General features: G+C 43.0%; 1 protein-coding gene across 2 annotated transcripts in view; it reads left to right on the plus strand.

Moving 5' to 3' along the window:
* ARNT2 (aryl hydrocarbon receptor nuclear translocator 2) overlaps positions 1-26,073 on the plus strand; it is a 96,206-nt gene extending 70,133 nt beyond the window's left edge. For both annotated transcript variants that reach the window (XM_063412442.1, XM_063412443.1), the window contains 8 exons: positions 1,062-1,213; positions 6,959-7,031; positions 7,190-7,313; positions 11,298-11,397; positions 13,898-14,036; positions 16,463-16,628; positions 19,173-19,309; positions 21,563-26,073. In XM_063412442.1, coding sequence (XP_063268512.1) covers positions 1,062-1,213; positions 6,959-7,031; positions 7,190-7,313; positions 11,298-11,397; positions 13,898-14,036; positions 16,463-16,628; positions 19,173-19,309; positions 21,563-21,661 — 990 coding nt within the window. In that variant the 3' untranslated portion in view covers positions 21,662-26,073. The remainder of the gene's footprint in view (positions 1-1,061; positions 1,214-6,958; positions 7,032-7,189; positions 7,314-11,297; positions 11,398-13,897; positions 14,037-16,462; positions 16,629-19,172; positions 19,310-21,562) is intronic.
* Positions 26,074-26,888: the final 815 nt, after the last annotated feature.

Here is a 26,888-nt window from a genome sequence, read left to right on the forward strand (position 1 = left end):
TGTTAATGATTAAGAATCCACAAGATGTGGCATGTATTTGCAGTAGACCTTCCCTTTCCTTCCTTGAAGCAACCCTGAGACAGTCTGGTGGAAAAGCTGTAAAACATAAACAGAGATAGGCCAGGTAAGTGCCAGCAGAATGACTTAAAACCATGAAAGTTTTCTTCTGGCTTAACCCCAGATTGTTGGATAAGACATGAAATGCAGGGTCAGTGTGAGAAGACTGCTTTGCATGTACTTTAGTTGGCTGCTTCTTAATCCTCACTTGGTGCCCAGCTGTTGACTTGGACAAAACTTCAGCTACCAAACCCAGAGATCTGAATTCTTCGTTACGCACAAATAGCCTGTGCAAGCACGGAATTTATGCTATTAAAATGGACAGTGGCTTGTAGGTGTTCTCTCCATTCAAACACTGGCTCACACATTTTTCTTCTGAAAGCCAGGGGCAAGTGTTTCTTGTTAGCAATTTGCCATCCTAGAGAGTCTTTTAATATGCCTGGGGTGAGGGGGAAGCAACCTCTGGTGGTTTCTAAAAAAAACAAACACCATTGTATTTAAGCATTGCCCTAAATTTTGATGCTGGTTTATCACATATATTAATTATATAGCTGGGTATCCAAGCAGAAAAGTAGTCATCCTCAAAATGGCTTTTCTTGTAGGCTTTTGTTTAGCTGCAGTGATTGGTTTATGGTTTACATATAAACATTTAAAAGATCCTCAGTTTGATTTGTGTCAGTCTCTCGATAAGTGTTTCACATTAAAACGTTCTTAAAGTTTCTGTGTTGGGATAACAGCACACTGATGATTGTCCTGAGTCTGTATTCTTTTTATAAGCAGGCTGGAAATTGACATTTCATATGACAAAGCATGAGGATTTCATTCTGGAGATAACTGTAAACACGGATAGGATTTTGCGTGTTCTCTCCAGATTAAAAATTGTTCTGCTGTACCTGTAGTTTTCTGGAATTCAAGTTTAAAACACACCATTTGCTGCTGTTGACTATTCACTTGCACAGCAGATAGCAATCTCCTGTTATTAACCTTTCCAAATGTCTTTGCAGGTGGTGAAACTGAAAGGTCAAGTCCTGTCTGTGATGTATCGCTTTCGCACCAAAAACCGGGAGTGGATGCTGATCAGAACCAGCAGCTTCACATTTCAGAATCCTTACTCTGATGAGATCGAGTACATCATCTGCACCAACACTAACGTCAAGTATGTGCCTTGCTGGGTGCTCACCTCCGTGGTTTTGAAGGAATCGTAGCCATTCTTTTTCCCTGTAAAGCACATCCCAGTTTTTAACAGATGCTTTTTGCTTCTGTGTAGCAGTGCAGGCTGTAACAGGGTTTTGCTGCATCAGGAGATCTCCCAGTGTAGCTGTTTCTCTGTGTCATTATCCTGTGATGCTTCCAGGGCCTGGCTGCACTGGGGGGAAACATCACTTATCTGTTATGTCATTAGACAAGGCCATTGATCTCAGTCCAGGCTGCCTTGAACTAATGCAGAGCTTCCAGCAGCACAGCAGCTGTCCTGATACTGGAGGAAGGTTAGCCTGACTCCTGAGCCAAAAGAAAATTCCGTGTCCATGTTCATTGTGATCATACCAGTCTCTAGTTCTGGGCTCTTCTGCTTGAGCTGTGTCTACTCTTGTGACCTAATGAAGCTGGCAGAATTATTTCCTAGTAGGTTTGATTGGGAAGGGGTCCTGATAGTTTAGATTTGATGGAATATCCCCAAGTATGGGGGTGATCCAACTCCTTATCCTAAGTGGGAAATGAAATCATCCTGTCTTGGAATTAATATTTTCAAAAATCTTGCATTTGGCCTCTTGAGTGTGAGGAGGTCACACTCAGAGTATGGTGAAGATTGATCTCTGTGGACTGAGCAGAGATGCTTTTGGAGCCTGCTGAGTTCTCAGCCAGTAACTGCAGAACCTAATCTGGCCTTGATTGCTTTATATTGTGAGGTTTTTTAATAAATGTTTCTTCTTTCAATATAACCTTAATCTATTCTTGAAACTAAATCTGCCTCTGGTCTGACCAGAGATTTTTTGCCAAATCTTTAGCTGAGAGGATGTTACTGGATTTGAGTTCTCAGCCTGTTAGACTTTGTATCAGAAATGCTGAAGGAGCAGTCTGCTGCTGGAGGTGCCTGCTGAGAGCTCCACAACAAAACCAAACCCCTGGGGCTTTGGCATTGGAGTTTGGAAGTGCCTCTGGGCATTCCTTGTCTTGTTTCTCTGTACATGGCACATACCTGGAAGGGCTGTGCATTCACTTCATGAAACCCAGCATCACAATTGTTTTCCTCTTTTTTGTCTGCTTACTCAAAAAGTTGGGCTTAAACAGACCAGTTCAGCTCATTGAAAACAGGCAAATGTGCCTTGAAATCAGACAGTTTGTCTGCACTGTGCATCAAAATAGCTGTTTCCACATTTCTGCTGTCCCAAAATACTTCTCTAAATAATTTGTATATGCAAAAAACAGGCCTGCAAAGTAAAAAACATCTTCTGAGGTTTGTCCCAGGCTGGCTTAATTGTGCTTTGTTCCCAAGAGGCCACGGATGAAAAAGTGGGGCTGGAGGCTTATGTTGTGTTGACTCTGGGAATGGTTTTTCTGAGCCTGCACTGTACAGTTCAGCTTGGCACCACTGTGGTGAGCAGGACTGTGCCAGCTCCTGGCTCTGCTTCCATCTCTCTTGCTAGGTTTGAATAGCAACCCAGAAATGCTGACCTAATATGGAAGTTGCCTGCTGCTACTTTGACAGAGGATGTTCCCTCATCCTGTCATGTTGAAAATGTTCTGAAATGGGCAAGATACAGCCCATTATACTCCTGCTTTTGAATAGTAGAAAGAATGCATTATTCAGACTGGTTTTGTTTTTCCCCTTATTCTCTCCCAGTTCTCAGATTTCCAAAGAGGACTTACTGTAAAGTACTGCAGTTCCTGCCTGTTTCTGATTTTTTTCCCCCCCACATTTGGGGTCATGTTTTGACTTCTGTTTTCCTAGCTGCCCTGAAGAGTTGTACGTCACTGGTGATTTCCAACACCTCATTAAGCTGCTGCTGGGCCTGGTGGTTTGGCAGCAGCCCTGGGGTGTGTGGCCATCCTGACGTGTTCCTGGAAGGTGCTCTGGGTCCAGCAAGGTGCTTCCCATGGAGAGCAGGCAGGGATGCCTTGCTCTGCCCCAGCTGAAGGCACAGAGACAGGTTTGATCTGCCTGGCACTGTGGTGACCTAGCAGCCCCATAAAAAACAGGCTTGAAGTAGTTAAAAGTTCAGCATGAAATTGTAGAGGCAATGTAGCCAAAAATCTGGGTTTAAATCAGTTTTTAACTGAGGATAGTTTAAACCCACAGTACCTACACATCTCTGTGTGTGTGTTAATGGAATAGCTCTGGTTGGTCAGTAAACAGCATTTTCCCAAAAGACTGTAGAGGGCAGTGATGATTCCAGTTGTGGAGGGATTCATTGATTTTTTACTGTTATTTATTGTCTTGGTTTGATTGTTCTGTTTCTTTGTATCTTTCTTTTTTTTTTTTTTTTTCTTTTTTTAAATAAAGATACTCCTTTGGCGCTCCAGTCAAATGTCCAAACTTGTGTTAGCTACAGAAGGATAAGGAAACATCAGGTTCAAATGTTCTCTTAGTTCTTTGCACAAAAAAAAAAAAGAAAACTTCTCTCAGTTTCACTTGGGTGTAGTCATCCAAGAGAAACTTCCTGGAGAAATGAAGCATTTAACATTTCACAGTTGTGCTGTGTTGGACTGAAGAATCTCCTGTTTGACCACGTCTTCCTGTGTAGTTGGGACTGTTTGATTTCCAAAGAGAAAAAAAAATTGTTATCAGTGTTTATTTATTACAGAGATAGAGCAGTGTGTATTTGAATAAAATAATGTTGTGGTGACAGGTTATATAAAGGTCTTATATGTATATATATTTATATGTATATACATCAAACTACAGGAGAGATGTATTTTTCTGACCTGTGTGGAACAGCTGATGTCTCATTTTTGGAAGCTGCAAATCCTGTGCTGCACTGTGTGAATTTATGAGTCCTGTGGTTGTCCTGAGTCTCGAGACTTTTTGTGTTTGACAGAGCTGGCACAGGTCACTGCTGGAAGCAGCCTGCTGCATGAATCAGCCTGTGGGAGAGAGGCTTTCTGCTCTGGACTCTCCTGGGCCAAAACACTGAAGAGATCAACTGTCCTGATAAAAGTCCAGTTGGTGTGGTGGTGGTAAAGACTCTCTCGTGCTCCTGTGTCATCTGTGGTTTGTCTGATGCTGCTTTAGACAGACCCTTTTGCAGGGCTGAGTTGAGGCTCTAGGCTAAAAGAGGCAGATACTGGGAATTTCTGAAAGAGGATTTTACAACCACAGCCCCAAGGCTTTTACTGCTCTGCTTTTGTTCAAACCAGACACAGGAAGCACATGTGCCTTTATTACATAAAAATAGGTTAGTAGGGATGCAGTACTGTTGTTTCTCTCCCACCAAAGAGCCTGTTAATTTTAAAGTTCAGATTTATTTTTGTTTACTCTGATGCCTGGAAAGGGAACCAGTGACTTCAGTTTTCATAGAGAGCTTAATATCCTCTCAAATGTCAGAGCTTCCACTCTATCTTCCTTTTTCCTCTATGTGTATTTACTGAAGTAAATTTGAAGTAACTATCCAAGCCTTCAGATTTGCTGAACCATTCCTTGTCCAAGCCAAGGGCTTTCCCAGTTTCATACTCAGCCTGTGGGTCAGTACAGACAGAATCCACTGCTGACCCAGACAGTCCTCACTTGCTGTGCTGGGTATCCTGTAGAGCCAAGAAATTGTTCATTTACACCTTGAACCCCTGAAACTGAAAGTGAAACCAAGGACAATTTTTGGGTTCGAAGCTAGAAGGCAACTTTTGAGTTTTGCCTAAACTGATGATAACCCCTTGTTCTGTTTCATTTTTGCTGTGCAGCAGTTGGGTGACTGAGGGGACCTGCCCGTGCTGGCTGTCAGAAGGGTGGTCAGAAGAGATGGCAGGGTCTGAAGCAGCCACAGCAGTGGCACTGAGCTCTCCCTGGTTGGCTGCTCCATAAATTGCAGTTCCTTTCAGGTTTCAAGCACCATTTAAACCATTTATGCAGCAGCAGCAGCCAACAACAACAGAAGATGCTACCCTGGCTTTGCATTTCAGTCTTAATCAAGTGCAGCATAGCTTGCACAGAGTTCACTAACGATACACGCAACTACTGGGATTTTATAGGAAATGGATTTGGGGAGGTTGTTCCCAAAGTTCAGTGCTGTTAACACAATGTGATGTTTATATTGTACTGCAGCTTAATGAGTATTAGAGATGAAAGATAGAGAGGGGCAAAGGAGCACTAAGTTAGAAAAGTGCCTACAAAACAAATAACGAGTGAGTGCGCTGTTTGGTTTGGCTCATTTGTATGTATATGGCTGAATCAAGAAAACATTCTTTATAAGGAACAGAGGAGAGCCTAATGTGCTGTTTATTGACACACGCACCAAGTCGGTGGTAATAAAAACAAATGAAACAGTGTAATTAGCTTTCCCATTAACAACGGGATTTAATGGGTGTTTATTGTCCACGGGGTAGTGTTTAGAAACTTCCCCATAGATTCCCCACGACTGAATTGCCTCCCGTAGCTCTGTTGGAAGAGTTTGCATTTTATGCTTGTGAGCAGAGAATGTCTTTGCATTCCAGAGGTAATTTTTAGGAATTTTTCTGTTTGCTAAAATAAGAGGGAAAATCCATGGCTCTCTGAGGGCATGGAGGACTGCCTTTTTTTTTACATGTTACTTCTAGGACAAAAGTTATTCCCTCTTTATGTGTTCTCACACCTTAAGGCCTGCAGAAGGCTTTTGGCCACTTACTCAGACCTGCTGTTTGTTGCAGGACACAGATTTTTGCCATGGAGCATAAAAACTGACTAAAGTGTCTTCTGGAAAAGCTTCAAGGAATAGCAAGATCTGTTACTTCAGTAGCTTGTTTGAGTGATTCCTCACATTTCCACCAGTTTGTATCTAATTTTTCATTTGACTTTGTCTGCAAGTTTGTCTCTCAGTCCTTTGGCATTTGAAACTTTCAAAATTTAAAAGAAGATTTGGATGAAAATCTAAAATTTAAGCCTGTGGCTAAAAATACATGGTAATTTTCCAGAGTTTCAGATCCATGATCTTGCTGTTTTGCAAAACCTCATCTACTCCTGCCTGTCCAAGTATCATCTCTCTGGGGAAGGACACACATGGTGTGTAATTCCCGTTTTCTGGCTGGTTTTTCCTTCAGAAAGAAGCCAGAAACATACACAAACTGTGAACACTGTCAAGGATCATTTACAAGCATCAAATCCAAGTATTTTGTCCGTTCAGCTCCAATCCTATCCTAATCTCTGAGCTCTAGCATAATTGTGGGGGTTTATGTCTTTTTTGCTAACTGAGCTAAGAGCCTCACAAATATGAGTGTTCTACCTGTGCATCTCCAGGCCAGAGGTTTTCTTGCTTGTTGTGACCAAGCAATAGAAGGCAACTGTTAATCAGAGGTACAAAACATCTGGATAACTTTCCAGCTGTTCTGTCAGTAGGTATCTTGCTGGAGAGCAAGCTTACTGTGTCCTTCAGCAGAATCAGAGGGGGTCTGGTGTGCTCATCATCAACATGAGGAAGACAATGGATTAAGAATAGTGAATTTTTACATCTTTTATAAAGAGATTGTGTTCCATCCTCCATTACTTACCCACCTACACTTCTGTGCTATCACAGCAGAATTCTTCCTGTGCCCTGTTGCATTCCTGTGGTGCAGGTTTTCTCAGTGAAAAGCTGTAAAAACAGATAGATCTCACAGGGGAGGATTTATTAAATCATCTGAGACACGTTTCACTGGGAGTGTAAAATAGGAGACCATGACTATTCCTTTTTGTATCTTAATTGGTTTTTGTAAGAAAGTCATTTTCTCTCCCTTGCAGACAACTTCAGCAACAGCAAGCAGAACTCGAAGTACATCAAAGAGATGGGCTGTCATCCTATGACTTATCTCAGGTGAAATTTCTCAGATTTTTCTTTTTGTGCCTCTGATCATTTAAGATGTAAAACAACAGCATATTTCAGCAAAACTAAAAGTGCATTATGACTGTCCCTGAATTCCCTTTTTGTCAAACACAGTAGGGGGATTTACCTTCCTCTGTGTATCTCCACAGGTGCCTGTTCCAAGTATCCCAGCTAATGTTCACGAGGGTGGAAAGTCTGTGGAAAAGCCTGATGCTATCTTCTCCCAGGAGAGAGATCCTAGATTTGCTGAGATGTTTGCTGGAATAACTGCTTGTAAGTGAATGTCCCTGATGTTTATTTTATAATACTGTGTTACACTTGGTTATATGATCTAGAGCACAGCTTCAAGAGAATGAAGAGAAACTTCTGCGTGGCAGAGAATTTCCAAAGCAGCATCAGTCATGGGGCATTTCCTAGCATTTGTCATGAGTTGGTGTTTCCCCTAAAGATGATAGGAGTAAATTCAAAGAGGGAAGGATGGCTTTTGTGTCACCAGAGCTGCCTGGTTTGGGTTCTCTTTTCATTTCACAGGGACACGTTAGGCCATGCTCCTAGATCTTAAATATACTGAGCAGAACATTGCATTTCTAAGTGTGTATTTTCTTTCTTAAACAGCATATGTAAATTTATTTCTTTAAATAGGGACACATTTCTCTAAAGACAAGAAAGTTACTATACAGTCTTAAGATAGGCTGCAGTTTTTTATCAAATTATCAGCTTTTGTATCAATGCTTTCAGAGCCACATGCTGCCAACAATATGCTTGTTCTCTGGTCAGCTGAGGCATCTCCAGTCATGTTACCCAGCTGTGAGGAGTCTTTGCTCTTTTTCCCCACAACTTTTAAACTTGCTAGCAAGTTCTAATAGTGATAGGAGTTTCTGAAACAATATATTGTTGTATATTCCTTGGAAGTTACAGTGAGGACAGAGTCCATACTGATGCCATCACCAAAGGATTTCCCAGCCCTGTTCTAAGAGGTAACAGCCAACTTATCAGTCAGACTGATGGAGCTGTCTCAAAGCAGCCCAGCCTGTGCTGCCTGATGCCCTAAGAGACAGAAACCACTAAGACTGGCAGCTGGAGGGATCATCTGAAATATATCTGTAGGAAACCAGGCTCGTTAGTGCCATGGCTTGTGGAAGAGCTCATTGATTGTTTATTGTTCTTAACTGTCCTCACTGAAAAAGAGGAATTTTTACATTTGTTTTAAATAAATCAATGTGCAAGTGTCTTGCAGTGCAGGGAGGAAATGACCCACAGCGTTTGACTCCAGGGCTGTTGGAAGGTGACCTCACTGTTGGTTGCTTATGTCTGGATTGGCTTTTTCAATTGGAGAAAACACTGTAACTGCAATATATACTTGATATTCTGTCCTGCTGTTGCAAGGACTTCTCTGCTATTCCTGTTCATCTGTCTGTTTACTTGAACAGTGGAGTCAACAGCTGAGGCCATAAAAGGGGTCCATTAGAAGGTAGCAAGATTCCAACCCTAAACACCAGAATATGTTTTTCCAAGCAAGAACATCTTGCTTTTTGGCTGCCTTACTGGCTCTTTTTCAGGCAGCTCTCAGCTGTTTGTGGGGAGGGGTTAGGGTTAAGGGTGTTGCAAGCTGTGAGGTAGCTGGGAGGTTATGTTCTTGGAAATGCCATTTCTCTTTTCATTCTTATCAATTTACAGGCTGTGCTTTTTTTGGGACATTCTCCCTCTCTGAATTTCTCATGGGAGCTGTGATCAAGGTTGTCTCTGAATGATAAAGGATGGTTCCCAGTTAGGGATGAGATACCTTGTCCAAAACCAATATTGACAAGCCTGTGTGCTGCCTGCCAGACATTTGCATTATGTTGATACTCAATCTCATTCTGTAAGAACATGAGCTGAGCTGACACAGGGAGATTGCTGCTATAATTGCATGTAGTGGCCACACTTAATTAAACCCCCAAAATTTGGGAGAGGAAGCCTGGCTTTACTGGTTCATGCAAGTGATTTGAAGCATGGGATGATGCAGTTCTTAGAGACTCAGTCAAGAGGCAGAAACATTGGAAATGCTGGTCCTGCTGGGGGAAGGGCCATCATTGACCAGTACAGCGTTAGAGTTTAGAGAGAAACAGGTGAAATTCACCAAAAAAAACCAAACTAAAAAACCAGTGCTGTACCAAAGGTGAGAGCAGAGAATTGTGTGAAAAATCCTGAGTAGGAATACAACTGGGAGAGATGTGGGCCAGATTCAGAGGCTAAAGAGCATTCAGGGTAACTCAGGAAGGAGAATTAGCTGCATGCTATTAGTTTAGCTATTCCCTTTGTCTTAGCCTCATCCTGTGGCACAGACCCTGGTAGCTGCCATGGCAACTCTGCTGCACTAGGGGAATTCCAGTTCATTTGGGCCACTCTCAATTTTTCTGGTGAGCTGTTCTCAAATATCTAAAGCACCCGCAGGATTTTGGCTCAGTCTCTTCCAGCCCTGAGAGTTTGGTGTCCCTGCAAAGGCTGCCCTTAGAAAATGGGGCATGTCATGCAAGAGTGACATTACTGCAGAAAAAGACAAAATCATCTGTCCTTCTTCTCAGAGATGAGCCAACCCATTCTCAATTTTTCCTAGTATATACACAACTTTCTGTACACCTTGTCCCCATTTCTCTCTGTTGTTTTTTTATATATGGGTTTTGTAGCCCAGCCTTGGTTTCTATGCTGGGCAGTAGGTAGCCAGGGAGGAATTTCTACAAATTTTTCCATTACGAAGGACAAGCAATGCCAGCTTGCATCAGTGGCATCCACACTCCCTCTCCAAGGCTCCTGTGAGGGAATTTGAGGTGACTTTCTTCTTTTGAGAGGCAAGCTTAGGTTCTTTTTAGGAACATAATATAAGAAACAACTTAGGTAACAGAGAAGAGCTGGTGTGTGTTGGAGGCCTTTGGTGAGTCACACTCAGGAGGTCTCTAAAAGCTAGGGAAAGCTAAAAAAAAATTGAACACCTAAAAAATACTTGTTACTTGTGAGTTGAGTGGGCCTTTTGTCCGAGAGCATCTTGTGAAATGAGTGGGAAACTGAAAAAAGGAAAGGGGAAAATGAGGGGGCAACTTGATTTCTAGGTCTGTCAGGTACATAGCAACAAAACCATCAGTGAGTTGCAGGATGTTTTGCACTTGGAGGGGAGATGGAGAAAGTGAATAAAGGGTGGTGTAGCAGACCTGTAAATTATTTTAAGAGAAGTAGTGGTGAGATTTCCCTGGGCTTTGGAATAATCCAGTACCAGAAAATTAAATTAGGGGACCAAATTGTTCTGTTCATCCAATCTTGCTTCATTCAATTAGAGATTGATCTCCAGTTACCACATTTAGAGTAAACTTACCAAAGTTAATGGCATCTCTTTGTACAAGTTATTCACTACTCTCATTTGTCTTCCATCCCTCTGGAGTGCTTCCATCCTATTTCATGGCTCCCCCAAGCCACATGAGGACAGAAAATTCCACAGCAGACCTGTGTTTTGCCTTGCCACAGCTCGGGTGTGCAGGTCTGGTGACACTCAGAAGCAAAGTGCCTGCAGCCCCTGTGGTGCAGGTGGGGCTGCAGGTTGTCACCCTGAGAGGAGCAGGCAGTGCCACCAGGCTGGGGAGGTGGGTGCTCCTTGGGCTGTGCAGGAAGCAGATTGTGAGCTGGTTAGGAGAGAGCTCTTGGACACCTTCCTTGGGTTCTTTAACCCAGCAGGGCCCTCAGCTGCCACCTCAGTGCAGGCAGTCTGTGCTGACAGCAGTGGGGCTGCAGGACTTTTCCAGGTGCCAGAGATGCACCCTCACCTGAGCCACAGAGGTGCTCGTGCATCACACCCTCTGCAGAGCAGGCCTGTTTGCTGTGCCATCCCTCCATCCCCCTGGGCAGACCCTCACACCTTTCTTGCAGAAAAGCTTTGTTCCCCTCTCCAGTCTGTGCCTGGGGACACCCTCACTCCCCACCTGCTGGAGCTCTGCTCTGTCCAGTCAGGAGCAGCTTCCAGCAGGTCTGACTGTGGCCAGAGGGCACAACCAACACAATGTTCCATGGAAACAATGGTGAGGAGAGTACAGAGGAGACACAGACCAGCTGTGCCTCTGCTTTCACACTCAATTTTCATTTTGTGTCCTTCCTGATGTGTTCCACAGGGCTTCTTTATGAAGCTTGAAGAAGGGAAGAAAACGTATATTGCAATTGTCTTTAAGTATTTTTTCCTTCATTATCTCATCCCCTAGGTTAATTTTTTTTCTATGATTTGTTTTTCTCTTGTAGCAGATAAAAAAATGATGGCCTCTGCATCTACAGCAGGAAACCAGCAGCTTTACTCACAGGGAAGCCCATTCCAGCCAGGACACTCGGGAAAGACTTTCAGGTATTTAGTGCAGATCCTGAATGTGTCAGTCTCTGTCTGAGAGGGGGGACTGTCCCCTTTCAGTATGGTGCAAACAAAACCAACCCAAGGTGCAAGAGCTTTCTTTACATGAATGAATTTCACTTTGTGTACACTTCACTGCTGGTGATGTTTCAGCACTTACACTGGGTTTACAAGCTGAGATGATTTGGGTATCTCTCTTAAAAATACTGGCTGGTAAATATTGCTGTGATATTGTAATTGGAAAAAAGCTGAGAAGTAGCATAAATTCTGAAGGGAAGTAACTCTGAGAAGTGACAGGACAGGGTCAGAGACCTGAGGAACATTCAACCAAGCTAGGAAGGTGCAAAGATTTGTTTTGCAGTTACAGCTGTCACTACTGCAGGCTCACTGATGTGAGTATCAAAGGAAACAGAGGGATGCTGCCTCCATCATCCCATGTGAGGACTGGAACAGGGGCATGAATACTTTCCTAAGGCAGCTTCCAAGTGCATGTAAGGTGGTGGTCTGGCATGTTCCAAGGCATTTTTGAGTTGTTCTAAGTGTGTGTCATTTCCTAAGAGCTGGCAATACAGGTTCCAGTTGCTTTTGGAGAGTGGTAACAGCAGTCTTGTTCACCTTAGTGCCTTGTGGTATCACCATTGTCTTGCTGGAGTTTCATTCTCCTGTTCAAACCAGCCAAGGTTGTGAAAGTGAAGGAACAGCTACTCAGAACCTGTCAGTTCTGACAGAAAACATTGGCAAGCACTGATTTTATTTAAACCAATGTGCTCTTAAAGTCATAATTGTTAATAATCTCAGTGAAGAGAAATAAGATCCATGTGAGCGTATTGTCAAATTAAAACCAAGTATAACTTGGGGAGATATGGCAGTAAATTAAAATATGTTTTAATTGGCTATTGTGTATTACTGGGTGACTGACTTGCCATCAGGGGCTTTGGCTTGTGTTCTGTTCATTTCCTTTGCTAATTCCTGATGTTTAACTATAGCTCTTTTCCTACTGCTGTTCTGTTACAGCAAGTAATGGCTTGCATTTCTGCCAGCACTTCCACTCTCTGTACAGTCTCCAGGCTGGCCCATTCAGTCACAGCCTGGGCAGCCTCTAGGCACTGTTCTGCAGAATCCTGCTTTCAAAGTCCAGTTCCAGATACAGTCCAAGCTCCTCAGATGATGGGACTTGCCAGTCCAGCTGAGAAGGTGTTGGCAGTAGGGCCAGCCCTCCCCAGCATCTACTGAGTGCTCCAGCCAGATTTAGATGGACTTTCTGGTCTACATTTCCCTCTTTGGAGACTCTGTGATAGTATAAAATAAAAATAAAACAGATTAAAAGAAAAAAAACCTAGAAAAACTACAAAGAATTTCTAAACGTACACTTTGCTTTTAGGCAGTAAAAAATCCAGAATAACAACTCCCATATCCAAATGCCTGCCACGTTTTGCTTACACTCTGGGAGGGATTCAGTCAGCCTTTTCTGAGGATTCAGATTCCTGCTTTCTCTCTGCTCAGCCTTGTTTACTTCTTTTCCCAATCTGCTCTCTTCTCTCTCTATAAGATTGTGAAAATAAACAATAGGGAAGGGATTGGAGAAAAGAACAAGCTGTTTCAGTGGATCCACAAAGGTGGTTTTGTGTGCTGTCTTCATTTCTATTCCTTTATATGTGACATGTAAAAAATATGGTTTTATATATAAAAGTACAGTCACAATGCGTAGATTCTCTTACTCAAGACTTCCCTGAGAATAAAATGAAGTGGAGCAGTTCCTTCATAACATTTTTCTTATAATTAGGAATTTCTGTGTATTCTCTGTAATGAAAATCAGTAAGTAGAAAACAGCTAACATATAAAGAAGTTCCTTCAAAATATCATATTTTATTATTTTTGTTAGTGTTCCAAAGTTACTACATGAGTTTAACTTTCTGTCTTGATTATTCTTTTACCTGCATATATAACTGCCTGTTCTTCTCTAGCATAAGTTGATGAAAAAAAGGAACTAAAAGCCCTTATTTTTAATATGTAGCATGTAATTCTTCATTTTCCAGGCAGGAAACAAATAAAGAAGTGTTTATAAGTATCATATTTTGTGCCCATCTTCATTTAGAATGGCATTTATGCAAATGCTTGAATACTGTTGACTTTAAGCACAAATTTGTGATGAAGTACCTGCTTGAATACTCTCCAGATTTTTAATGCATTAAATGTTAAACTGGTGTGGGGCTAAGTGTGTATGCACCATGTGGGAGACTGCTTTTATTCTTAGAAGCCCTTTCCAAGAGATTACTGAAGTCTAATTCAAAATAATTTTGCCTGCTGTGTCTATTAGGACTGACATTTAGAATGCCAGTCTGTTTCATAGTTTTGTGATGGTTTTCAGTCATTTTTCTTATCAAGACAGATTGAATAATTAGTGTTAATGTATCGTCAATATTTCTTTATGTGGGATACAATTTGTGCATTGAGAATACACCCCACAAATGAGGCTCTGTGTGTTCTGAACCCTCAGTTCATCTGTGGTGCACGTGCCTGGTGTCAATGACATCCAGTCGTCCTCCTCGACGGGCCAGAACCTGACACAGATATCGCGGCAGCTCAACCAGAGCCAGGTGGCCTGGACAGGAAACCGCCCACCATTCCCAGGACAGGTATTGCTCCAAGTGCTTCATTTTCACGGGCATTAAAGATTTGCACTCCCTGTGCTTTTTGCAGAAGTGTTATTAACCCATGTATGTAATTAATTTGTGGTTGGGGTGGAGCTGTGGCAGTGTGAGCAGCTGCCCCAGTAACTGCACTTGGTTTGGGTGGTGGTCACTGAGGTGGCAGTGGCTGCACTGGCCCAAACCCCAGTGGAAGGTTTTGTCCTGCATTTGTTTCGTGTGTGCACTGGATGAAGGAAAAAGGACAGATCTGCTGCTTTAGGATTAAGCCTGGGAATGAAATCTTTCTTGGACCAGGACCTTGCACCCAGCAGTGTTATCAGGGTGGGCAGAAGGGGCACGTACAAATCCAGGCATGGATTGAGAGCAGAGCTGCTCAGCCTGGTGCCCCTCCATCAGCACTGCCCAGTGTAGCTCACACTGTTGTGTGCTGAGCACCTACCTCCATCAGATGCACTGTGCTTGTCAGTGCTAGCCCAGAAATCACCCCTTGTTCTGTATAACAGTGAAAAAACGGTTTAAAGCTCTATTAAAAGGCAAATAATATGAAATAATCAAGTTTGATCTTAATAGTGGTGCTCTTAATCCCTCCTGAGTTCCCATTGTTTGGCAGGCTGGAATGGCATGTTGGGGTGGTCACTAAATAAATTTTCAGTAAGTGAATTGTTTCCACATTAATCACTGATTATTCCCAGCCCTGAGAGTGTCATGGTTATCTGTCACACCTGGTTAATGAAATCCAGTCGCAACATTAACTCATTTCTCCAAATGATATGGAAGGTGCTGAAAATTACTAAAACAAATTACTCATCCCTCTTGCTGCACAAATTCTGTCCAAGTCAACTGAGTTTGTATGTGAGTGTAAGGAAATTGGAATTAATTCTTCCCTCTTAAATAAAGTAAAAAGGAGCTAAGCCTTGCAAAAATGACATGTGGAGTTCCCACTGCCATTGTGGAAACCTTCAGAAATGTACAATTTCTTAGCTTGGAACTGAACTGAAGACTTAATAGCATCTTCCACATGTTATATGCCTGTTGGGATCTGCTTTCCTCCCCCAGCTCCCCTGCATTTGCCCAAAAATCATAGAATCATTAAGTTTGGAAAAGACCTTTATGGTCATCGAGTCCAATCATTAACCCACTGCTGCCAATTTCACCACTAACCCCCATCCCCAGGTTACATCTACACATCTTTTAAACACCTCCAGGGATGGTGACTCAGTCTCTTCCTTGGGCAGCCTCTTCCTGTCCTTGACAACCTTTTTGGTGGAGGAATTTTTCCTGCTGAGAAATGATTGGAAGTGGCTCAGTGAGCACTTCTGCCAGCTACCTCAGTGCCTTTGGGTGGATCCTGCCCAGCCCATGGACCTGTGTGTGTCTGAGTGGTGTAGGAGGTCGTTGACCTTTTCCCCTTGGATTGTGGGGGCTTCATTCTGCTCCCTGTCCCTCTCTTCCAGGGAAGAACAGCTTCCTTTGCATGCACTGATTGCAGTAACAGTCACATTCTTACAAGGTATCCAGAGATGTCATCACATTCAGTTTCTGTTTGTGGGATTGAGCTTTTCTTGGGACTGCTGGACTTACTTATGATGTGGGAGATGGTTTATAATCAGATTCTGTCTGTGCACCATACGTGAGCACATGGCTTTGGATGGAACACTTCACTCCCTTTAGTCTCAGTGTACCAGTTGTACATGTCTCAAAACAGCCTCTGCAGTGTTTAATCATTTGTGTAACATTCTGGGAGATCCTGTGACAGAGCCATTAAGTAGGTGAAATGACAGCAAGCTGGATTTTAGTACCTTTGAATTAACTCAGCTATCCAGTTAAAGCAGTGTTAGACTGTTTCTTCCCTTCTGCCAGGACTTGGTGATTCACGCTTCCAAAGGGTGTATTTACAAAGCAAAATAACTGCTGCCTGTACTTCATAGGCAGGGAGAGAAGGCAGCTCATGAACTTTGAAACTTCTTTGGCCATTTAGTCCCAAACACTGGAGACTCTGGTCATCTGAGACCTGCATGTGTCCTGCAAGACATTCAGATAACTGATTTTACTGTGGCACTGCAAAATCAATACACCTGGGAAGATAAAGATGAATTCTTCATACCTGTTGAGTTTGAAATTAAGTCTCATAATAGTGGTGAAGGAAATCCTGGTTTCCCAAATATCTTTGATACAGAGTGCATGTGAGCTAATCAGCAGGAGAGCTGTAAGTGTTGGGTTATAGTCTGTTGTATTCCTTCTGCAGCAGTAAGCTGGCTTGGACAGAAATTAAATATGGCTGAGACAGGAGAAACGTGCCTATTGGCATCCACAGAGTTTATTTAGTCTTTGCTTTATGTTGTAAAAAGTGATTCTGCTGTGCTGTTCCCCAGCAATAAAATTTCTTCCTTCTTTTATGCTTTATTCCTCAGCAAATTCCATCTCAGTCTGGCAAGGCTCAGTCGTCTCCCTTTGGCATTGGAACAAGTCACACCTACCCAGCTGATCCATCATCATACAGCCCCCTGTCCAGCCCAGCCACCTCTTCTCCCAGTGGGAATGCCTACTCCAGCTTAGCAAACCGAAGTGCAGGCTTTGGTGAGTTTTCAGTGGTGTAACACAGAAATGCACGTAGAAATGAAACTCTTTGGCATTAACGTCATTAAAAATCTTCCATTATTTAATCAGAAAAAGTTGATTTTTATTGTTCTTTTGGTGGGTCAGTTGGGAAGCTCAGGTGGTGAAAGGATTTTGCTTTCTGCTGCTGCTTAGAGAGGATAGAACTGGCCTGTTCCCTCCATGCTGCATCTCTTCCACATCCAACACACTTCAGAATATTGTCATTTTATGATATGAGAGAACTTCTTTATTTTTGTCCAGTAAATGGTGTCCTGAAAGATTCAAAATTTGCTTATATCACTAGTAACCATCCTCCCAAATTTTTCACCTGGTTCAATTTCTTTTTACTTCTCAGGAGAACACCTAAAAGACACAAATTGGCTTTCTTTTGTTTCATTTTCTATCTTCTTCCTCTTGCACTGAGATTGTGTATTGGAGTTTGGCTGAGAACAGGATTTATTTTGTACACCCAGTGTTACTAACCTAATCAGAGCAGGTGCCATGTTCTGAAATGGTTTTCTTTTCCTATTACATGCTGATTTGGTTGCTTTCAGACTGTGACCCAGTAGGTAACCCCTTGGTAAGTTTTCTGCGCTCCAGCAGAGGAATAATACTCGAGTAAAAAATACAGTGGATTCCATGAAAAACGTGACTGGGTGATAATGATGTGCAATCCCAAAGAGCACGGGTAGCAAATGTGTGTTGTTTGCTCCTGTCCCTGGGCAGCAGATCTGGCACAGACCTGTGGCAGACGGGCCCCACCGGCACCGACCTGTGCCTAGAAAAGGGCACTGAGGTGGAGCTCTTCCCAGGCAGCCTATTCCTCCTTCCATTTCCATTTCCACCAGGCACTGTACATTTGTTTATGAGACAGCCTTGTATTTCAGGCTTAAGCTACTTGGCAAGAACCCTTTCACTTAATGAGAAACATCTCCTGACCTACATCAGTTTGGGTGCTATTAATAACCCAGCCTTCACGGAGAGGAGTGGCTTCGACCGCCGGCTGGCAGGAGCTGCTCTGCTGAAAAGAAGCATCATTTGCTTCACTCAGTTAATTTCAATGTGTTGTTCTGAGGGGAAAAAACAAAACAAAACAAACTTGCAGCTTGCTTTGAAAGGGTAACTTAGATGAATTTTATTTTGGCTCTTAAAATGTCTGCAGGGTTTTTGAGTCAGCTGAATTACTGGTTGTAGTAATGTCAGTAAGGGAAGAACTGTAATCATCTACTTCAGATGTGATAGAAATGCATCACTACAGCCTGTTTACTTTCCTGTAAAACCTTCCCTTTATCTGTTTTGCATGGCTTAGCTGGTAGCCAAAGGGATTGGGTTAAATACGTGTGTCTCTATTTTCTGAAGTCATGACTGTGAGTAGTGGCTGATTTGACATGATTGAGTCTGGGTATCAAAGACTTGGCATAGCACAGGTGGGGAAGTTTGGCACAGGAAATTTGGCACCCTTGGCAGAGGATGCTGGTGATTGGGAAGAACCAGACATGCACAGCTTGGTCCTCTGCTGTGAGATGGAAACAGGCAAAAATGGCTAGAGCACTTATAGAAAAAAACATTAAGAAACAAGAGGAAGAAATGTTTGGAGGAAAGCATAACCCTGGTGGCAAGCTTTCTAAAATGCTAATTCTTAGAAGGAGATACTGTAACTAATTAATGGAAATTATCCAAAAATATTATAATTCAGGGGCAGTCTGTAGAAATATAGGGTAAAATGAGTCCAGCTTAGGTGTAATCTGTTACTTTACTCATGCAAAATGTATGAGTAATAGGTAACCAAATTAAAGTATAGCAACATGTTTTTTACCTGATAGAGTATTTAGAAGAAATTAATCTCCTTGAAATCATCATTTTAAGTGTATTTACAATAAAGCCTTGCTATTCATGTTACTCTGTCAAATGTAAATGGCCTGAGACTCTTAGGAAAGTATCACCATATTGATAGGATAATAATTAGCTGTGAACTGCATATTAAATAAATCACTTTGCAGATGTATCACTGGAGGACAAGACAGTCCAGCAATGCCTGTGTTTAATCAGCAAGGCTGTTGTCTGTTGATCATACTGTTTCTACATCTGCTTAAAAAAATCCTGGATCTGCTTACATGCTTCTTGGATGAGTAGCAAACTGTGCACCCACTGCTCCACAAAAATTCAGTGTTTTGAAGAGAAACAGCATTTGGATGTTGAAGTTTGGTTTTTAAGTGAAATGAAAAATACTCCTTATTATTGATTAAAAAATGATGGAGGGATGATTGAAAATTGTCTTCCAGTGCCTGGCTCGGTGTGTCACTGCGTGTTTTGCTCTGGGCAGTCCATGGCTGTGCAGCCGTGGCCTTGAGCTTTGCTCTGGGGCTGAAATTCCCTCACTTTCCTCCTCCCAGGGCTGGTGTCACTCAGGGCCTTCCTCCAAGGCTCCTTTGCAAATCCAGGCACTGAAGGATGCCGCCCCAGAGCAGGCAGACGTTTTGGAGGAGCTGCTCTCTGACTTGTGCCTTTTCTCCCCCCGCCCAGCTGAAGGTGGCCAGAGCAGCGGGCAGTTCCAGGGGAGGCCTTCCGAGGTGTGGTCGCAGTGGCAGAGCCAGCACCACAACCAGCAGAGCAGTGACCAGCACTCGCACCCGCAGCCCAACCAGACCGAGGTGTTCCAGGTGAGCCAGGGTCCCTCTGGTGACCCCTCAGCTCTGACTTAGAGCCGTGGCCCTTGAGGATCAGGGTGCAGCAGGGCCTGGAGCACTTCTTAGCTGCCCTTAGCTCCTGAGTTGTTTTGGTTTTCTGCCACACAACAGCATCTCTGCTGATGTGGAATGCTGTTTTTCCTTCTCCCTGTACCCTATACTTAGGGCTTTCATCAGAACCCATCAAGTATTCCCAAGTGGAGTGTCTTTCTTATCCTGGTGCTGGCCTCTGCCAGCTCAAGTTCAATTAGATCTCAGTGTCATTCTCTTTGAAGATCAAGCAGGAAAGTAGTCTGATACTGCATAGAAGATAGTGGACAATGATTTTTTAAAGATAAACCCAGTCAGATATCAGATAGGTGGTAAACAATTGTCTTCAAATACTACTAATTAACTATAATTCTGCATCTTGACAGATAGCAAAGTCAAGTTGCCTAATAACTTATCTATCCTTGTGTAACTGGTTTTTAAATTGGATGAAGAAGACAGTTTACAAGAAAACAATGCAGATAAATGCAAGAAAGACAGTTCAAGCCCCAAGCAAGGTTTAGAAGTGGGGCGCCTCCTTGTCTTTTGCAAAGTAAATTCACCTGCAAGACTGGGCTCGTGTGCAGCTGCTCCCAAGAACTCTGCAGAAGAACTATAAGCATGGGAATATTCCCGTGTGGATGAACCATTGCTTTCACACAAGATCAAACAGCAGAATTCATCTGGAATAACTGCCTGTCTGCGTGCTCTTAGCCCACAGCCCAGGCAGGATTGGCCTGTTGCATCTCTTTGTGTTAGCAAAGGCTAATTGCTATCCAAGAGGATATTCAGGGTAATTCCAGTGGAGTGATGACAGCATGGTTTGATGGCCAGCAGACACTTGGAGCTCCAAGCAGTGTCATGTTTATTTCTTGACAAACTTCTCATGAAGTTAGTGGAAAGAATGACCAAAGATCAGAGCTCTTGGAGGTGAGCATGCATTTGGAGGGAATTAAGAAACTTGGATGAATTTAAAGGCCTTCAAGAAGTTGCTTGGATTGTGCCCAAAGTCAGCTCTGGGTTAGGTGGGCTTAAGGAGAGAGGCAGACTCAAGAGGAGACCTTGCTGGATCTGTGCCTGAGGAGACTTTGCCACAGAGGCCCCAGCAGCAGAAATGCATTCAGAGATGGAAATGTACACAGGAGGGGGCAGCTACAGTTCCCTGTGGCTGGGAGAGAATGTGGGAAAACATCAGATAGGTGCAAGTTTTGGTCAGAAAATGAAGGCTGACCCTGGCAGCTCAGACACTGCCAGTTATGTTCACGGTCTTTCTCACCACATTGACAAGGATGCTGTGAAGATTTCAGATGGATTTTAATTGGTCTGTATTTTGGAGGAACTTCCCAGTACGCAGCAGCTCTCAGTTCTTTCACAGAACAGATCCCATGAACTTTCTTATTTGTTTTTTTGGTTTTGTTTTATTGTGAGGATAATGAGCCATCCCTGGCAAGACTTGGCTTTGTGGTAAGAGCTTATTATTGTACGGACTGACAGGAAAAGGAAACGTAAACTCTGGTTTTCCCAGCGAGGGATATCTTTTCCCTGTGGCTTCAGTCTCCGGCTGAGAGGAAGGGTTGAGTGTTTTTTGAAGCCTCCTGCAGAGACCTCGCTTGGCTCAAGACACGTGAGAGCTATTACCACAAAATCTCATTTCTCTTGGGAGTTCCTGCTATTTCCTCTGCCTCTGTACATGCATGAAAGCTGCTTGGGCACCTGGGTAGCTGGGGTGGATGTCCAGTCTTGAGTGTTCCACAGAGCAATGCCCACCTAGAGAGTGCTGGCAAGGAAGTGGGACCTTCCCAAGCCCACCCTGCCACAGGGGAGCTGCAGTGTGTGAGATGTTGTATACTCCCCATGCAGTGAAACCAGAGTCTGCTTCTCTCCATATGTAGCTCCCATTCCAAGGGGAGCTGTTTCAGTCTGGGAGGAGTGGGACGCAGCTCAAATGTGTTTTATTTCAGAGGAGCAATCCAAGACTTCTTCCCTGCTTAAGTCCCACCTCTTGTTCAGAAACACTCCAGCAAAGCATAAGTAGCACATAAACCTTAGCCCAGCCCTTCACATAGGTCTGATTTTCACCTTATTTATTTAAACTTGGTGTTTTCTGGTTTTACACTGACAAGATGAACAGGAAACAGTTTGTGTTTGGATAATGTGTTGGCAAGTGAGAGTTCACTTTGATTTCTCCTTATCATGCAGGACATGCTGCCGATGCCAGGGGATCCAACACAGGGTACTGGCAATTACAACATTGAAGATTTTGCTGACCTGGGCATGTTTCCACCGTTTTCTGAGTAGCTTGCGAAGCAGAAATGGAAGTTCTTCTTCTCCAAGGCCATTTCAGTGTAATTTTGGCGCTGCTTTTTCTGTGTTGCATTTCTGTAGAAGCTACTAAACCAGAAGACACATTTCTCACATTTCAGATAGTGGTGTAGGGCTTGCTCTCTCCTCCTTGGGGTGCATCAGTGCCAACAGAGGAGCTCCAGCACTTGTTAGTGTTCATTGACAGCTCCATTGGGTTTTTTTATTTTATTGTCATCTACCTCAGAGATAAAAATTTTGCTTGTTTTTCAAAAAAAAATCTCTGAGTCTCAAATATTTGAATGTGAATGGTACATAATACTTCCTTTGAATGGTAATTTTTCAATAGATAAAATAACAAAGACTAACAGAGAAAAGGTAAGGTCATGTCTCGTTACAGTGCCTACCGCGCAATTTCGATGCCTTGCTTTAAGCTTAAGTTTCTGAAAGCAGACACAATATTCTGTTTTCTTTGATTCTTGTAGGTTTTAGGTCACTTTAAATGTTGAGATTAAGCAACATAATGTAGGCCTCTCTCACCAGAAGATTCAGCTCTGCCTTTTCTAACTTAAACTTGAATGTGTGTACATTTTGGTACTTTATGTATATCTTGTGCTGTATGGAGTGATTTCCTGTACTGGTTTCTTTTGCCTTTACAAAGGGTCCATTCTGGAGTGTACTGAAAAGGTTGATGATGTATGTGAAGGATTTGAATATCGTGAGAGTCTCCATCTCTTCACATAGGTGTTCTTGCTTTTAATTCAGGTGGTTCTCTATTCAGAACAAACATTTACTTACATAAGCTATTAGTCTGGTTTTGCACTGAATTGAGGCCTATAACCTTGTACATTTCTCACTGGCTGCTTTAATTATTATTGTTCTCGCTTTCCCAAAAATATTGCCTCTTAAAAAATGACTGTAAACACATTGAGATTGCATTTTCTATATTAGCTGCATTACCTTTCTGTGAAGTACTTTTTTATACTGTGAAACCTCACATTTTAACAGTGCAAGGTGGTGGCCTGTTACTAGGAAATCATTCAAGCTCATTTGCTGCAAGCAGTGAGATGGTTTTGTAGTGTATAATTTTTTTAGAGTGAGTTGGTAATAGATATTGATTGGACTATTGTCCACTGCATACACAGTGATAACTTGAATTTTTGCTTGGATTCCCAAGCAAGTGCTTCTGGTAAACCCTTTTAACCTGTTCTGTTACATATGGGATTTTCAGCTTGCCAAGTTTGTTGAGGACTCTTGACTGCTCTGAATGCCACATTGCATTTTGTTTTTCCACAGAGGTAAGTTAATGGCCTTCCTCTTGGGCGAGTCACCTGCCATGTCCTCATCAGAGATGTGGCAGGAATCTTTTCGTTCAGTATTTCATATGGATGATGAGTTACAGAGGTTGGATTGTAAAGGATTTCATCCTGATCATTTCTTCTGGGATGGGAGGAGAAGGAATCACTCACAAAGCCACAAGGTCCTGCATGCAGGTTGTTCATAACCTTTGAGGTTGGGTGTTGGTAGGCAGCCTCTGCAGAGGAGGAAGGAGCAGCTTCCCTCAGCTTTTGGACATTCAGGGGCCATCTCACACCTTGAAAGAGCAGCCCCAGGGCACAGCCCCCATCCAGAATATCTCAGTGTGTGCAGTAATTTTTCACAGGATTAAGCTCCTCCTTCTCCTAGCCCCTCTGGAATTCTGGGGTGTCTCTGAGTGGGGACACAGTGCACATCACCACAGTCCATGTTTTTGGGATAACATCCTGGAGAGCAGGCAGGCCCTGCCCGCAGCCCGCCCTGGCCGTGCAGGCTTCAGGTGAGCGTGGCCCAGGGACACGGCTGGCACAGATGGGGCTGTGCCCATCTGACACTGCTGTCCCAGCCTTCTCCCACATCACCATGTAGTGTTCAGGAGCCAGGAAGAGTCCTTCGTACTATTTCTCTCACTAAATCTGGGACCAATCTCTTGCCCTATGTGCAAGTGGGGCTAGGGAGTCTTTTTTTTAGGACAGTTTTGTATATCTCTAGGTGTGGTATTGGAGAGGCCTCAGATCTCCTGGTCTCACCAAATCACACTGAGAACAAACAAAAAACCTCCTGTCTCTTCTCCCCCAGACATCAGGAAAATACCATCTTAGGTGAGCAAGCCATGTGCTTACGCACTTTTCTTTTAAATGCATGGATGTTTATTCTCTTGGAGCCATCTCCCTTTCCCCTCATACTGCTCAAAGGAATGACTGCTCATGGAATTGGAGAGGCAAAGCTCTGCAGCCTCAGAGTAAAGTTCACTGGTGTCTCTAGGAGGTGCCTGGATGCTGCACCAGTGAGTGAGGTGCTCATTGTCTGTGCAGGGCTTTGGAAAGGGCTGCTTATGAAGGAGGGAGCAGTAGGTGAGCAGTTTGTGTCTCTACACAGAAGATGCTTGACATGATAAATGTCAGTTCCTCTGGAATTTTTATAAATTTTTGCATAAAGTGAATAATGTATTCAGCAAAACTTCTGTTACTGTGTTTTATTTTACCCAGCAAACTGCTCTAAGTATATTTATAGTTTATTTTACTTCCTGAATTCAGTTGAAAAATAAGGTGTCTGAAGTAATTTTCTTTCTCCTGACATCAGCAATGATAACTTCCTCAGTGTATTGTGGGTTTTCTACTACTGGAGAAGGCTTCCCACATACAGATTTTGGTCATGCAGTTCAAAGTGCACTGTTAGAAGAAATTTAAGCACATCTCTCTTTTTCTTGTTGTTTTTTTGAAGTCAGTACGCCTGAGGGATCAGAGCATGGACTGCTTCTCACCTTGTGGACTCCTCCTGCCTTTCTGATTGGGCAAGGTGATGGCTGCTCTCCTCAGGGCAGTCTGGGTAGCGCCAGGTTTGGGTTTTCCCTCTCAGCCGTTTCTGTTGTGCCATCCCAAGCCAGCGCTTCATTCTTGGCGTTTCCCCCTTGCCCTGCTCCTCTCCATTCCTGCCATCCCATCTCCCCCAGCAGTGGGAGGTGTTGGGCTGCCCTGCCCCAGCCAGCGAGGAGGGAGCCGTGAAGGAGTTTGGCAGCTTTGTGCTTGTGCTCGAACAGAGGCTGCAGTGAGGCTTTGCTCGTGTCCATCTGCTGCTCCCAAACAGCCCCAGCTCCTGTGGCTGGCAGAGCTGGGGAGCCTTGGCTGTGCTGTACCTTGTGTTTGGTTACTAAAGTGACTTAACTTATCCTGTAGCTGCAGTTATCAGGTGCATTGGGAATGCTGATGTTTTTATTACGTGCTGTCAGTGTAGCTTCGTTGGCACTTTGGCTTCCAGTTTCCAGAATTTCATAGGTTTCGTAGATTTGTCATTCCTTTTGTGGTTTTTTCCTAAGCTGGAAATAAAGCTGTGATTTCTGATCGAACTGTTGCAAACACAGTGTTTCTTGAAACTGAATCTTTTGGGTTTTAAACTAATGGAGCAAGAAACTGTAAAGGATGGTCTGGGTGAGTTATTTCTAGGAGCAGACATGAAGACTGAGACAGTTTTAGATACTAAAATATTTATATTCGTTTATTCAGTCAAATAATCCAAGACTCCATCACATTACTTGTACAAATGCTACTGGCAGTACCTACAGTGATGCTTTAACCAGATAGTTCCATTTGTAGCTTTGTTGCCTTTTCTTTTCTTTTGAAGTACAGTATGAAACTGTAAATACTTCTTGCAGAACTGCCTTTTTAACTCTTAATTACTTTTGGCACAGTGTTAAATAGTGTTGGATTTACCCAATTGCTATGACATATATTTTTATACATAGGTGTACTCTTTTTTCGAGAATAATACAGCCATTTTGTCATTAATGCCTTACTGGTGTCATACTGCTGTTGCTCTTTGTTTGCAAGGTATCGAGTGGACTAATTTCTAGTTCAGATATTTTCACTTTTCCTGGCAGTGCTCAAGTTTGGCTTCAGGTGATTTTTTTGCCAGAGCCCCATTTTTCACAGTTGTTAACTGTGAGAAGAAGAGAATGTGGGCTTGGGCTTGTTGTTGTTAATGGAGCAAAGAAAAGGTGATGGCATCTAATTGTCTTTAAAAGGTCAGTCTTTTCCTACTCTAAACCAGAGTGCATTTCATGAAACTGATGACTGTGGGCACTGATTACTTTGTGTAGATTAATGGTCTTTAAAAAAGAAAGGGAAAGAAAAAAAAAGAAAACAACTCCAAAAATGGGCTTCTGTCATTGTTAGCACTTGGTTACGTATCTGTTTAAACTCTTCATATTGATGTGAAATTGTGCTGTGGATAAAGTGTATTTTGTACTTCTGAATGTTCTATATTTATGACTAACAAGTACAGAATCAGTTGTGTGTATGTATAACTAATAACTGCCTTTTTAAATTTCATTAAAATAAAACTGTCATGAGTTGTTGTTAATTCCTTTCTGTAAATAAGTAAAGCAGGCTGATGGGAATTGTCAAGTAAGAAATAACCCTGAATTACAAGATCCATGCCAAAAATGAGAAGATGAGGCATTGATCTTTGTCTTTGAAATCTCCTCCAGTGCTGTGTGGTTGGGGACAGGATGTTCCCCTTTTATCTGTCTTGTAAAGTCTGTCCAGAGGGAGCAGGTGAGGAATGATAGTTTGAGAGCTCAACTTTTAAAAGTGCTCCAGAAAAACATTAATTAACAGCCTGTTCTACTGATGATGCTGAGGTGTGTGAATTGCTGTCTGTATTGTAGAGAGTTTCATTAGAACACAATTGGTTTAGAGCTAATTCATGGTCTGGGGCAGTATTTTTTCACTCCCTGGGGTGGTATCACACTGGTTTCCTTGTCTACCTTTTGCTCTCATTGTTCAAAGTTAAAAATACTTGTATCTTTGCCACAAACATTCTGGTGACCTTTCAGATTGCCTATGTAAGGCACATTTGCCTTTCACTGGGGGTCTTCATTGCATTTACAGTGTTATTTGCTTGTTGACTTGATACTTTGTGAGTGGCACTTACCTCTCTCATAAATCCAAAAAACTGGTGAGTGTGCCACGGCAGGAGCTGAGGACACTGTGCTCAGGGCTTGCATTCCTGGCACGGGGTAGGTGGTGTTTCCACAGCTCACACTCCATTTTCAGGGCTCTGCCTGTGGAGAACAGGCGTGGGCTCTGGGGGTCCTGGCAGGGAACTGGGCACTGGGGTGGGATTAATCAGATGGAGCTGCCAGCCCACCCTGCTCTGCTGGGCTCTGCTCACTGCGTGCTCATCCCAG

Source organism: Prinia subflava, chromosome 15 (assembly GCF_021018805.1).
Source record: "Prinia subflava isolate CZ2003 ecotype Zambia chromosome 15, Cam_Psub_1.2, whole genome shotgun sequence".
NCBI lineage: Eukaryota > Metazoa > Chordata > Aves > Passeriformes > Cisticolidae > Prinia > Prinia subflava.